This window comes from Opisthocomus hoazin, chromosome 3, assembly GCF_030867145.1.
Source record: "Opisthocomus hoazin isolate bOpiHoa1 chromosome 3, bOpiHoa1.hap1, whole genome shotgun sequence".
Lineage (NCBI taxonomy): Eukaryota > Metazoa > Chordata > Aves > Opisthocomiformes > Opisthocomidae > Opisthocomus > Opisthocomus hoazin.
The window spans coordinates 57188727-57201666 of record NC_134416.1 but is presented as its reverse complement, the minus strand read 5'-3'; the positions used below and the strand labels follow the sequence as shown (position 1 = coordinate 57201666).

Sequence of the window (12940 nt, the reverse complement as noted above, 5' to 3'; positions counted from 1 at the left end):
CTGCTTCTTGCGTTTCTAGGTGGAACACCACTGGGATGTATCTACTGGCTTCTTGGATGCTTTCAGCAAATAATAGATGCTGTGAGGTCCCTGGAGGGTTTATTTCCACCCCACTCCACGCCCCACGCCTCCCCGTCCTTTGCTGAAATTTGTTTTCTCCTCTGTTTGCACTAGTTATAAACAGAACTATTGCCAGACACTGTGATTCCACGATGTTTGTAAGTGAAATGCAAAAATAAGTGTTGATAAGGTGTTCTTAGTAAGAGTGAGGCCTCCAGTCTTTCAAACACATGTAATTAGTTCTGCTAAACCTCAGGACATACATAGGTGCCCTCTCCTTGCATGTTAAATTAGCATTTGTATCTACCTGACAATGTGTACGTACAAATAAGGAAGAAAGTGAAGTGTGCTTGATGCTTGGCCGAAGGCCTAAAATGGTATTTTAGAACATACCCAGAAAACAAGGAGGAGTGTATTTAGTCAGGTGTCTGGCATAAAAAGTAAGCTGTTGCCAATTTACTTATTAGCTGATGTCTATGCAAGTTTGGTTGGCTGGTGGACCAGTTTCAAAATCGGCATGCTCCTTGTGGGGTGATAATATTGTTGCCAGTATAAAACCTATTGCATTAGAGGTGGTTCGCTTGTGATTAAGAAAGAATTCGATAGAGGGAAAAAAACCTCAGTGTCTGTTAGAGACAATGCTAAGTCAAGGCTTGAGTTACTTGTGTCTGACACCAGCTCTGTTTTAGCAAATACTGAGACAGGACTTGCAGGCCTCATTTTACACCCACTCACTTCAATATGCTAGACAGAGGCTGGAAATTATTGTGAAATGCTGTCTCTCAACTTCCAAGGAGCTACGCCCACAACATTCATAAGGAAAAAACCAAAATAAAACGTAGTTCACAATTTAGGGGGGTTATATTTACTGATACCCTAAAATAGTCAAAATGAGGAAATGACAAATTAAGGATTAAGTAAACCTTGCAAAATTGAGCAGTGACAGCTTACAAGAATGCTGAAAAGAATGCTGCTTCACATACCATCTGCTCCTTTAGGCACCCGTACTAAAGTGAGTCTTGACCTGCCTAATCCTGTAGTATTTCTAACTGACTTCCAGGCTTTATCGAAGTGCAAGGCTGGTTTACCAAGGGACGGAATCACGGCTGCGTGGCAGAGGAGTCTGCACGCAGCAAGCGTGTGGGATATTCCAGGAAGCAGGTTGGTATCCTGCTTTCCCATTAATTTACGTGCTTCCGAGAGACATGTAAACATCTTCCTTTAGATTTATTACATTCGTACAAACTGCATGACCCCTTAAGCCCTGTGATGCAGCATCTGTTCTCCAGGGACTATCACACATTTAGTCTGACAGCATTCCTTGGCAGTATTTATTTCTGTATTGTTGAAATTTGCAATACAAGTTTTTTTAATTTTTGCTGGGTTTTTTTTCCCCAAGGTCTAGCACAGAGATTCCCAAAGGGCAGCAGCCTGCCTGCTTTGTCTGCCCGCAGCAACTGAGCTTGCTCCTACCCAAAGTGGGTGGTCCCAGGGAACAGAGGACGAGGTGTGTACAGGCCCACGGGCTGCAGAGGAAAATGGGAAGAGCAGCCATGTGCTGCCTTTTTTGTTTCTCTTTCTCTTTTTTTATGAGATGAAAAGTTTTCTAATACATCAAAAGTTTGAGAAAACAGTGATCTCTGGAGTTGCTCAAAGTGCAGCAAAAATGAGCTGTGTGGAATTTGTTTTTTCCCAGTATTGCTTTTCAGCATTTCATAACTTATTTTTAAGCTGATTTGGAGAGGCGTTTACTGATTTCTTTTTGCCTCTATATTGTTCCTGGCTTCTGTAATACTGCTTCTGAGTTACTGTCATTCTAAATGATTTTTCTGAAGGAGGAGGTTTGTCTAAAAATGGCAGTGGAGTATGAAAAATGAAGTAAGCAAGCCAAAATAGGAGCATGGGTACAAGGTCAGTACCAATGGCAGATTAACTGCTGCTGTCTAAAATGTTCCTGACTCTACTCTGTTACTCACCCGTTATTTGGACTTAGATTGTCTGAATGCCTTCAGTATTGTAAAAGAGCTATTCGTTGCCATTTGAAACACCCCAAGGACATACCAAATAATAGGTTAGTAACATTCCAGACAAGAAAAGGCCACAGACAGGAGAAACATGTGATGACAAGATTTCAGGTATTTTCCAGCTTTTGGAACAAATGCCCTGGGCAGGACACAAAGGCATGCTCTCGCTGTTCCTGATGTCCTGTGCCAGGATGGGGCCCGTGTGTTAACATTTCGTTTCTCAACGTGTGATAGTGATCCTAGAAACAAGCCATCTAAAGATAGTTCTTAGGTCAGTGGTGAAACGGATCCTGACTTCAGCGTGTACGTACACCACCTCTGTGACATCAGTTAGTTGCTGAGCTAGTGTATTAAGGTGGCTTCACGTTGTGAAATACTTCAGTTGTCTGATCACTGTGTGGTAGAAGATGTTTTATTTGCTTAAATGCAGCATAAAGAGCAGAAGCAAATGTATCCTGCGTGGTGAAAAGCTTGCGTATTACCAGTATCTCCAGCAGCAGTCGCGGCGGGGAGGGGGATGGAACAGGCAAGCGTATACTGGCAGCACTTCACAGAAATGTGCACAGACCTCTTCGGAGGTTTCTCCTGCAGCTGCGACAGCTCTTTGGCTTCAGTTCGACCTTTGCGGAGGTAGCCTAAGAACAGGGTAAATGGGTCATGTAAAATGAATCACTGCCTTTCAATAGTGCTTCAAAGGGCACTATGTATCACTGCAGATGTGAGACTATTAAGTGTGTGCATCAGCCTATGAAAATAGGATTTCATCATAAGCTTTGTCTGGTGTGGAGCTTGGAGACCATTATATATGAACCCCAAGGGAGACAAGATTAGGTTCCAAGATTTTGACTGCAAAATGCAAAGTCTAAGTCATCAGAATCTGAAGCTGTTTCAGTGACCACAGTTATTTTTATTTTTGGAAGTGGATTATTGATGACACATCCCTACAGCCCTCAGCACGCAACCTCAGCTGTCTGGACATTCCTCGCTGCCTAGCTACCGAACGCATCTGATGCTCTTATATGGTCTCTTGGCCAGGTCTGTAGGTCTCAGCCTTACGGTGCTTAAGGGGTTTGTGCCCACTTGCAGACTGACTGGTCTCCTACATTACAATACAGACACCGGGGAAACCTGAACTCGGAAGGTTGTTAGTTATCCTCAAACACCCTGGGAAATTCTTTTACAGTCACATGCCTTCCCGAGTAGGTATCTTTACAATTAATACAGTACCTTGTCCCCACCCCCTAATTCAGAAAAAGCACCCACACATCATGACAAGAAACAAAGCAGCTACATCCAACGTTTCAGCTGGCTGTTCAAAAATTTGAGAGCAGCAGTACAGAAGATTTTGAAGTGGACAATTTCCTCTCAAGGAGGATACCAGATTCTGTTTTATATAACTCATTATTTAAATATCGCTACTTCAAAACTTATTTCCAGCAAGAAAAATCCAGCTGGCTCGTCTGCTGATTACTCACTGCAACTAACATACCAGCACCTAAAATTTACTGAGAGGAAAACTGATCCTCCGAATCTTACACCATTTAGACATTCAAAGGGGAAAAATAATCAAGGTAGTTTAGCATCTATCCTGAATGCAGGCTGCTTACACGTATACACACTAATACTGAATGGCACAGGTGCGGCAAGATCAGTCTGAAGAAGTGACAGTGTAAGTGTTCTTTGGTTTAATGTTACATAGCAACATTTCAACGAGACAGCATTTCCTACATCTCCATGGCATTATCTTTGTCACATGGACATTGTACGTGAAAACTTCCATATATGCTTGTAAACTACCTTTCAAAAAAATCAGCTGTTGCTAGAACCCTGCAGGCATCTCACAGAGAAATACCTCAGCAACCATACTGAAGAGCACTGACATGGCGTAATAACAAACTTGTGAGAAAAGGAGCAGGTGTGGCAGTCTGAAGTAGCATAGCAAAGAATATAGTCGGGGGGGGGGGGGGGAGGCTAAGGTTCCAGTTCACAGATTAAACAAAAAATTGGGAAAAGAATGTCTGAAAACTCATTTTATTGAAGCCTAGAAGTAGAATAAACCACCCAGGAACAATAAAAAAATAAAAAAGTAAGAAAAAGTATGCCTACTGAGTATACTTTGTCAAGTTAACTTATTTACAAAGCTAAAGCCGTCAAGAACTGCCATACTGGCACCACAAGCAAGATGAAGTAACCAAGCCTTCGTGCTTGGAAAATGAGACAAACCCTCCTTACGCTATATGCTGTCCCAGCTTTTACAAGCCCTTTTGCTAAGGAAAATTCCTATTTCTTGGGGTCTTTTGAGTCACATGAAATAGCTCAGGGCATGGTTTCTGGATAAGAGGTCACCACTTTAATTGATAAACATGTAGGTAAGATAAATTCCCCTTAGGCTTTTCAGCTTGCAGTAGCCAAGTGAATGAGACACATGGACGGACACGATCATGCTAACAGCTAACAGAACCACCTTCCTCTTTTCTTGGTATTTGAGACAACAGCACCAGCACAGCTGGTTTTAAACAAATGATTCTTGTTTGCTTAAAAGCCATCTTATCAATGCAGCTTAGGAATAAGTATGATCCTTTAAAAAGTGAGAGGGACTTCAGCATGTATAGGGTTTTACCAAGTTAATTCTCAGAATGACTTTGCTCACATTCTCACACACAAATGCATTAGCTGCAGGAAAATAAAGTTTGATGTAGGTTTTCTGGCCATGTATTGCTGTTAATTACTGCCAGCACAGACACTGTAGCTCAGAGATTCCTTTGCAGAAGCTTCCTTCAGCAGAAGGGAAAAAATATGCCTAATCCCCACTTATTGCCAGCATTAAGACTTAGCAAACAGGAATGCAAACTTTGACATGAAAATATGCCAAAACCTATCAATATTAAAAGGAAATAAAAGGTGGGCACGATGCCTGCTTAAGAATCATACATGGTCTCTGCTGGCCATTAGGCAATTGTAACAATCTTTAACCAGTTTCTTGGCTAACCACTGACACCAGTCAGATCTCACTTGAAAAACCTGAGTCAAAAATGCAGCTGTACAAATCTCTTAAAGACACCAGCACATACTGCTAGGAGCATTTTGAACTGTGTGACACCAAACAAAATATTACAAAAATGAGTTTTCCAGCTTGGTTTGCAACTACAAGAAAAATACAATTATCAGCTGCACTTGTAAATGCTTAATAGAAATGTCATTCTTCACAAAAGAATTTGAGGTATTTTAGCTATATAGCAATCTTTATTTCAAAATGGCATTTATTACAAAAATGTAAAAATCCAGCTAAACCAGAAACATTGAGATTATTTTTCTGGACTATCAAGTCCATGGATCTTTGTCCCCGTATCCTTTTCCTCACAACATCTTCCCCACTTCCAGTCTGATTACACGGGTGCAAATGTGCCTAAATGGCCTTGCAATAGATAAATACATTGAGAAAGGCAAAAGCTGTAAAGGTAAATGCATGCAACAAGTTCTATCAGGAAGAAACCCTCAAAAATAAACGTAAGTGTAAAGCAGAGACAATCTACAAGTATCAGGAGCTTTGCTCAGTCATCCTTGTCTTTTGCTCCGTGTTTCAGGATGCGCGTGAATTCAATGTAGTTGAAATTCCCCTTTTTGTCGATGGGTGCCTCTCTGTACAGCTCATCCACCTCTTCGTCTGTGAACCTGTCTCCCATCGTCGTCAGCAGCTCTCGCAGGTAGTCTTCTTGGATGAACCCTAGAACACAATGTAAGAGGACGTAAGAAAAAGGAGTTTTTAGATTTATCTGCTAATAGATGGATGATGACTTCTTTCTTTGAATTCTTAGTTTCAATGAAAGATACCTGCAGTCTTTGTTGCCAAATAAGAAACAAAGCCATTAAAACCTACCGCTATACTTGCCAAATAATTACAAGCATTCAATCAAGTAAAGCCTTTTAGTTAATTTGCATGGTCTCACTACTTCAAGTAAAGGCCATTTTATGATTTGCCTGTGTTCTTTCAAAGAATATACAAATTTGTCAGTCTACATATTGGACCTTCTTCCCAACAGCAGGGCTATACTCTCCGTAGTACCGAGAGCCTTCTAACAACTGTGTATTTTGCACAAAGGAGATCCACTTGTCTAGAACATTGCTATTGAAAACCACTAAAAAAAATTATGGAACTTGACTACCAATGTTCAACAAGTGTATGAAACACAGGGAAGTCTGAAATATTTCAAAGATTTTAAATTGATCTTAAATCAGTCACAAAACTCAGATTTACTAGACTGGTTTCAAAGAATAAATTTTTGGCATTGTTTATTAAACAAGCAGCTTATATAACTTGTGATTCCTTCTGTCAGCACTGTCGTGAGTCACGCAAGGTGGTTCTTTTCTGCTGCTTTAAGTGCAGCTTAACAGAGGGATACAAGTTGCTGACAGAAAACAAGTTCTTCATAAAAACACAACAGCTTTGAAAACAAGGATTCCCCTTACGAAAGTTGCCCCAAAGCTGAATTTTAAGTCAGGAAAAATTTAAGACCCTGGTTCCGAATCAGCATCTTTTTTTCCTTTCTTCTGCCCTGAACAACAGAACCGAAGTGCTAGAAGTTTGGGAAAGGTAACTTCAGCTGCTGAGGATACACGGCATGATTTTCAGTTTGCAGAAATCAGAATTTTCAGAGTTAAACAATTCATCACTACTCCTATGAATACAAATATTTATTGTTTCAAAGGTAAGTGGAAATAATACATGTGCAGTTATTTTACCCACATACCTGTTGCTTCTTCATCAAAGCAAGCAAAAGCATTCCTGATTACGTCTTCCGGATCAGTGCCATTTAACTTCTCACCAAACATTGTGAGGAACATTGTGAAGTTTATCGGCCCTGGAGCCTCATTCATCATGGCATCCAGGTATTCATCCGTTGGATTCTTTCCTACAAATAAAGGGATTCATCTTTGGTTTAGTGTTCAAACCAAAAGTAATCTGAATAGCATAATACAACCTGAGATGCCTCTCAAAAGCTGTCCCAAACTCAGTATTTTAACTACAACAGCACAAATTTGCTTGGCAACCACAGACAGAAAAGTGCCATTACCAAGGGAGGCGAGCATGTCGTGCAAGTCCTCTTTGTCAATGAAGCCGTCCCTGTTCTGGTCGATCATGTTGAAGGCCTCCTTGAACTCCTGAATCTGCGACTGATCAAACATTGCAAATACATTGGAAGTGGCGCGCTGCGGGCGCTTCTTGGTGGTCTTCGTCTTTGCCCTTTTGCTAGACATGTTGGCTGTTGGTTCTAGGGAGACTGAAAGATATCCAAGATTTAACCTTATTAAATCATATTACAAGTCCCTGAGAGAGAGATGGATAAAGCAATATCAAATTCCACGTTACAAGTAAATACTCCAAAGTACACTTTTATTTTAACACATCCTGCTCTAACTCCTTTCATTTGGACTTCACTTGCTATTAAGCATAATGTCTTTGAGGATTCAGGCACTGGCACTGTAGGCCAATAGCAGGCTACATTAAAAAAACAAATCATAGTTCTTGAAATTAAATTCACACAGTGCTTATATTGCTGATTCAATACTCTATCTGCATCTTCCACAAATTAAGATGACTACATACTTGGCACTTTAGGAGGCACTTCTGACCTACCAAGTGGAAGGATATGGGCTGCTAACCTGGCATAGTATGTAGCAGTTAAATAAATCAAGCAGTACAGTAAACTACCATTCTGGGGGCAGGGGAAGTATTTTAGGCTCTGAATAGCATATTGTTTGAATAGCTGCTGTCAGGACACAGAGTGACCCTGATGACAGCCTAACGTTTTTGTGGTGATCGTTGGATGGTGCTGGGGGAGAGATCTGCCAGAGAGCTCCTACTATAGTGCCTTCATCAAAGTCAGCTAGAGGACTGTATGTGTTGGAAAAAGGACACTGACGTGGCTCAAAAGCACTACGTTGCTATTCCCTTACACAGTGGAACTATTACACAATACATATGCAAATACAAGCATACTCTTTTTAAAATTAATGACATAGTAGTTGTAAAAGTCTGAAGATTGTGTCTTTTAAATTATCAACCTTTTAAAACATTTCTATATGCTCACACAATCTTTATATAGTTTCACATATCACAAATATACTAATTTCATTGTTTCCCCTGAGCTGTCAAATGAAGACAAACATGGCAGTTTACATGTTGTAACAGTAATATTATCAGGGTAGAGTGAGGCTTTCAAGTTAACTGCTCCTTTTTAGCCAGGAAGACACATTTAGGGTTCAACTATGCTTGACGGTACACAGACGAAAAGCTGAGTCATTCACTGAAACGCAGGCACCAAGATCTCAACATTGCTATCGGATCAAAGTAAAGCAGACCCTGTTTACTGTTGTTTCTAGGAGTCTTGCACACCTCTACACGTCAGTTTTATCTAATGCAAGGAATTAATGCTGTTGTAGTCCTTTATTGTGCACAAACCAGACATTATGCAAACCAGATTCCTTCTATCCTCAGTTTTTAATTTTACGGGAAGCACTCACAGCAAGTGTCCCGAAAGAGGCCAAATTGAAGCTTCACTGTAGTCAGAAGAACGGCAACATTTTGAAATTTACACTAAGAGTTGATTTTATAACTTTAAAAAAAATTACCTGGTCAGAAATACAATTCCAATCAGAGTCACAGCACAGTTCTAATGGTTTCTTAGTTAGTTTGCTCAAAGTTACTACATTTTCTGTTAGACTCCTGAAAAGCAAGACTGAAGTCACTAACCTGGATTCATCCTTAAAAAAAAAAACCACGGAGTAAAATTGAGCAAAGTAACTCCCTTACACGGTCAATCAACCCAATATTCAGGCAAAAAGCAGTTAGGGTTTTTTTTGTTTTTAATTAAAGGAAAGACATTTTACCTTGCTTTGTATCAGATGCATGACATGCTGTACCAAGCATCTGGATCATAAACGGATATTCCATGGTTACGTCCTTCTCAGTCCGTCTACAAAGAGCGTTACTGACTACCCCTGCTAATTCCACACTTTTAAATCCTACGTGCATATACAACGTTATTCTGACGTATAAAAAACCCATTATGTCCCAAACTAAAAATAGCCTATGAAATGCAACTGCGCATCGTTCAACAACACTGAAGTTCTCTTCATTGCATTCACTAACCACAAGCTATCTGAGATGTCTGGCCTCCAACAACACTTCAGGAAATAAATACCAACTCCTGACATCTAGATATTTATAAAGACAGCTTACAACAAAGGTAGCTTGCTTTCAAGCTGCAGTCAAGAGTTGTGCTCAACTTCAGTCTTTTTCTTACCTCAGTAAAACCCCTCATATGTTATTGTTAAACTCCGAATTATTGATTAGAAGTTCCACTACCCAAAACAGAGCCAAACAGTATCTCTAATAACTGTTCTCTGAAATAATTCACAGCCTTCAGGATATGGCCTGTTCAAAGTAAACTAAAAAGTTTACATTGCATGTACTGCAAGGCAGTGCTCCCAGCAAGCCACCACCCGCAATTCTCTCACATACAATTCAAGCCTCATCGAGAGGCGGTAACAAAAGCATACTGCCCGCTGCAGCCAGACACGGCAGGAAGAGAACCTCTTTCTTCTTAATTCTGTTCTGAAGATTGCCCCATCAGAATATTGTGCTAGAGAAGATGAAAAATCTGCCAATGCTTGCATTACTATTTTCTAAGTTTCTCCAAACCAGGCTTGGGAGGCAGCCTCGCAGACTACAGAAGGCAGCAGGCTCCCGCTTGAAGAGACCTGTCAGCCTGCGTATAGAGAAACATCAGGTCTCACAAGATGGCATGGCCTTTCAGCACAGGTATTCCCGAAATGCTGCACTTGGGTCTGGGAAACCCTATTAGAAAAAGGGTGATAAACTGGAACGTGTTCAGAAAAACAAGGACATCAATCCAGTTAGCCAAAGAGATCGCTTTGTGATGAAAAAGTTCCAAGTGCTTACACTTAGTGTTATCTCTGTGCACAACCAGTGAATGATGTAACGAGCAAGAACTAACCTCATTTGAATCAAGCACTAGACCCGCTAATTTTAGAGAAAATTTCATCTGATAAATCCACTAGGTCATTTACTTAAAAATTATGCTTTTATAATTGAGATAGGGTAAGTATAGGCTGAAAATGAAAAAATTTCACTAGACAAAAAGTGGAAATGCTTCACATCAGGCAGTACGAGTCACAACAGGCAGGTTTAGTCTCTGCTGTTTAATACTACGATGCACTGAATGGTCTGGGCCTTGTTTTGGAAACTGTTCAAGAAACTTCTGATATAAGATCCTGCCTATAAGACTTACCATAACATATTTGCAAAAACATGAACCTTTATTTAGGAATATTTTCACACATTAAAAAAATTACTGAATTGCACCCCCTGGACTAGAGGAATAGTAACAGCACCGTGCCACTCTGCGCTGCTTGTACACGTACGTTCATTTGCTTAGTTGAGCCACAGCAATGGATATCAAACCACAGAAGCACAGAAAGTCAATTTATGCTCCTTGCCTCTGGGAAAGAAATAAACCCTAGAAGGAGACAAAAACTGAGCAACTGAAGAGCTTGAGACAGACAGTAAGATACGAAACTTTACAATCCACTAACAGCGGTGCAAGTTGGATCTGTTTAGAGGCAGCAACCAAAAGTTGCGCTTCAGAGAACAGCCTCGTGTTTCAGCGGTGGTTTTATAAGGACTATGAATGTCTATCACTCAAAATGAAAAAACCCACACACAACACAAAAAACCACACCCAAGAAAGTATCTGTATAAAGTTTAGTACTGAATATTTAACTTTCCCAATTATTTAGGAACTTTATTAATAAACTACTACATCACGGTCACCGCCTCTTAAACTATCCCGTTCAGAAGTCCGCCTCAGCGCTGCGTCCCGAGTTCTGCCCATTCCCCCGGTGACAGCACCCGGCACCGCCACTCGTCCGTCGCAGCCCGGGCAGGGCCAAGGCACCCCGGCAGCTCTGCCGCGCGCAATCCCCCCTAGCCTCGAAAGCCATCTTCACGCACTCCTCACTCACCAGCGCTCCCGAGCTCCCGTACAGCAGCCAGACCTGCTGCCAAGTCTCGGTTCCGCGACTGACCCGAGTCCCCGCCGGCAGCGGACAGAGCGGGACCCACGGCGAACGGTCCCCGCCGCATCACACGCGGGCAGGCGAGGACGGGCTCACGGCCTCCCACCGCTCGGCCCAGCCCTTCCCTTGCTCTGACGCCCGCCGGGGGGCGAGGCGGCCGGCGGGCAGCCGACCTCTCCCGCCAGGCTCCCGTGCCGACGGCAGCCGCGAAGGCCCGGCGCCGGCCTGTCCCGCTCCGGCCCCAGCTTCGGCAAGGCCAGGGCCGACGGCGACTGCCCCCGAGGCGGGAGACGCCGGAAGCGGCCCCCCGGCCCGGCTCCTCAGGCAGCCCGGCGGCACCCCCACCTCCCCCGGCTCCAGAGCCCGCGGGCGGCCGCTGAGCGCCCCCTGCCCCGCCTCACCTGGCGGTTACGGGAGCGGGTCCTGGTCCCAGCGCGGCGGGGAGCGGCGGCGGCGGCGGCACTTCCGGAGAGCAAGCAGCCGCCGCCCCGCCGGCGCACAGGAAGGAAGGCGTGGGCGAGACCATCCGTGCGGCGAGGCGTGGGGGGTGTGGGGTGCGTGTGGCGACAAGGCTCGTCGCTTCGGCAATAAACCGCGACAAGGCGGAGTCGCGACAGGGACGGTATGTTTCGAGCTTCCTCTCAGGGGTCTCTACCCCCCTCGGGAGGACGAGGACACGGTCCCGGGCTCGGCCTCCGTCCCGTCGTGTCCCCCCCGGCGAGGCGGAGCGTTGGTGCAGCGCGGTGCGGTCACCGCATTCCAGGGGCGGGGGGGCGGAGCGAGCGCCGCGTCTGCCCTTGTAAGGCAACGGCGGGAGTTTCCTGCTTGCCCGCCTGGCGGCTACGGGCGGGGCGGGGCCTTATCGCCTGACTCCGCCCCGCTTCCGGGCGCCGCCCCGCTCGCTGAGGCGCGGCCGGCCCCGGGGAGCCCCGCTGTGGGCGGCTCCCGCGGGGGTGGACGGGATTCGCCTCCCTTCCCGGGCTACCCGCGCCGGTGCCGGGCTCCCAGGGGGCCGCGCGTCCCTGCCGCCTTCCATCGCCGCGACCCGCCGCGGAGCTACCGTTCCCAGCCGCCCGGTTAATTGGGTTTGCCTTTTAATTAGGTGTGCGACGCTGGCATGAGGCGTCACCGGCCTCAGCCGTTCGCGTCGTCTGACAGAGAAGCCAGCCGCGGGCCCTGCTGCCTTTGCCCCGGCGCCGGTAATCGACCCCATAAAACATAAAAATACATTTTGTTCCGCCGCCGTGCGCTCCCGGGAGCTGCCGTGTCGCGACGGCGGATGGAGCCGGGGAGCCTGGAAGGTGTCGGTAACGCGCTGGTGACCGGCCCGCGGGTTGCTCGTGTGTAGAAATGTGGTGGCTTCTGTCACTTCTGGGGCAAAACTGACGTGTGTTTTAGCAGAGTTAGCCCTGAGAAGAGCAGGAACGGGAACCTTGATCTGTGTTAGAGGTTGTATTTTCCTCCCATCAACGAAATACATCATAATGGGAACTACGGACCCGTCAGCCTCACCCGTGTGCCTGTGCAGATCATGGAACAGCTCCTCTGAGAAGCTGTGCTAAGGCCCATGGAGGACAGGGAGGTGACGAAAGCCAGCATGGCTTCACCAACAGCAAGTCCTGCCTGACCAACCTAGTGGCCTTCTATGATGGCATGACTAGATCAGCGAACAAGGGAAGAGCTATGGATGTGATCTGTCTGGACATCTGTAAAGCCTTCAGCACAGTCCTTCACAACATACTTCTCTCTAAATTGGA

The 12940-nt window shown here is 44.7% G+C and overlaps 1 protein-coding gene across 3 annotated transcripts; it reads right to left on the bottom strand.

The window, feature by feature from the left end:
• Nucleotides 1–5298: 5298 nt before the first annotated feature.
• On the bottom strand, nt 5299–11696 carry LOC104326624 (myosin regulatory light chain 2, smooth muscle minor isoform). Of its 3 annotated transcripts, none has more exons than XM_075416402.1 (4): nt 11585–11696; nt 7157–7363; nt 6833–6994; nt 5299–5808 (listed from the first exon to the last, which is right to left on the bottom strand). In XM_075416402.1, exons 2-4 carry the CDS (start codon nt 7338–7340, stop codon nt 5636–5638), a joined length of 519 nt encoding a protein of 172 aa, XP_075272517.1. In that variant the 5' UTR covers nt 7341–7363; nt 11585–11696; the 3' UTR covers nt 5299–5635. The 3 variants fall into 3 exon arrangements, with proteins under 3 accessions (XP_075272517.1, XP_075272516.1, XP_075272515.1); XM_075416401.1 differs by lacking the exon at nt 11585–11696 and adding an exon at nt 11130–11151; XM_075416400.1 differs by lacking the exon at nt 11585–11696 and adding an exon at nt 8973–9165.
• Nucleotides 11697–12940: the final 1244 nt, after the last annotated feature.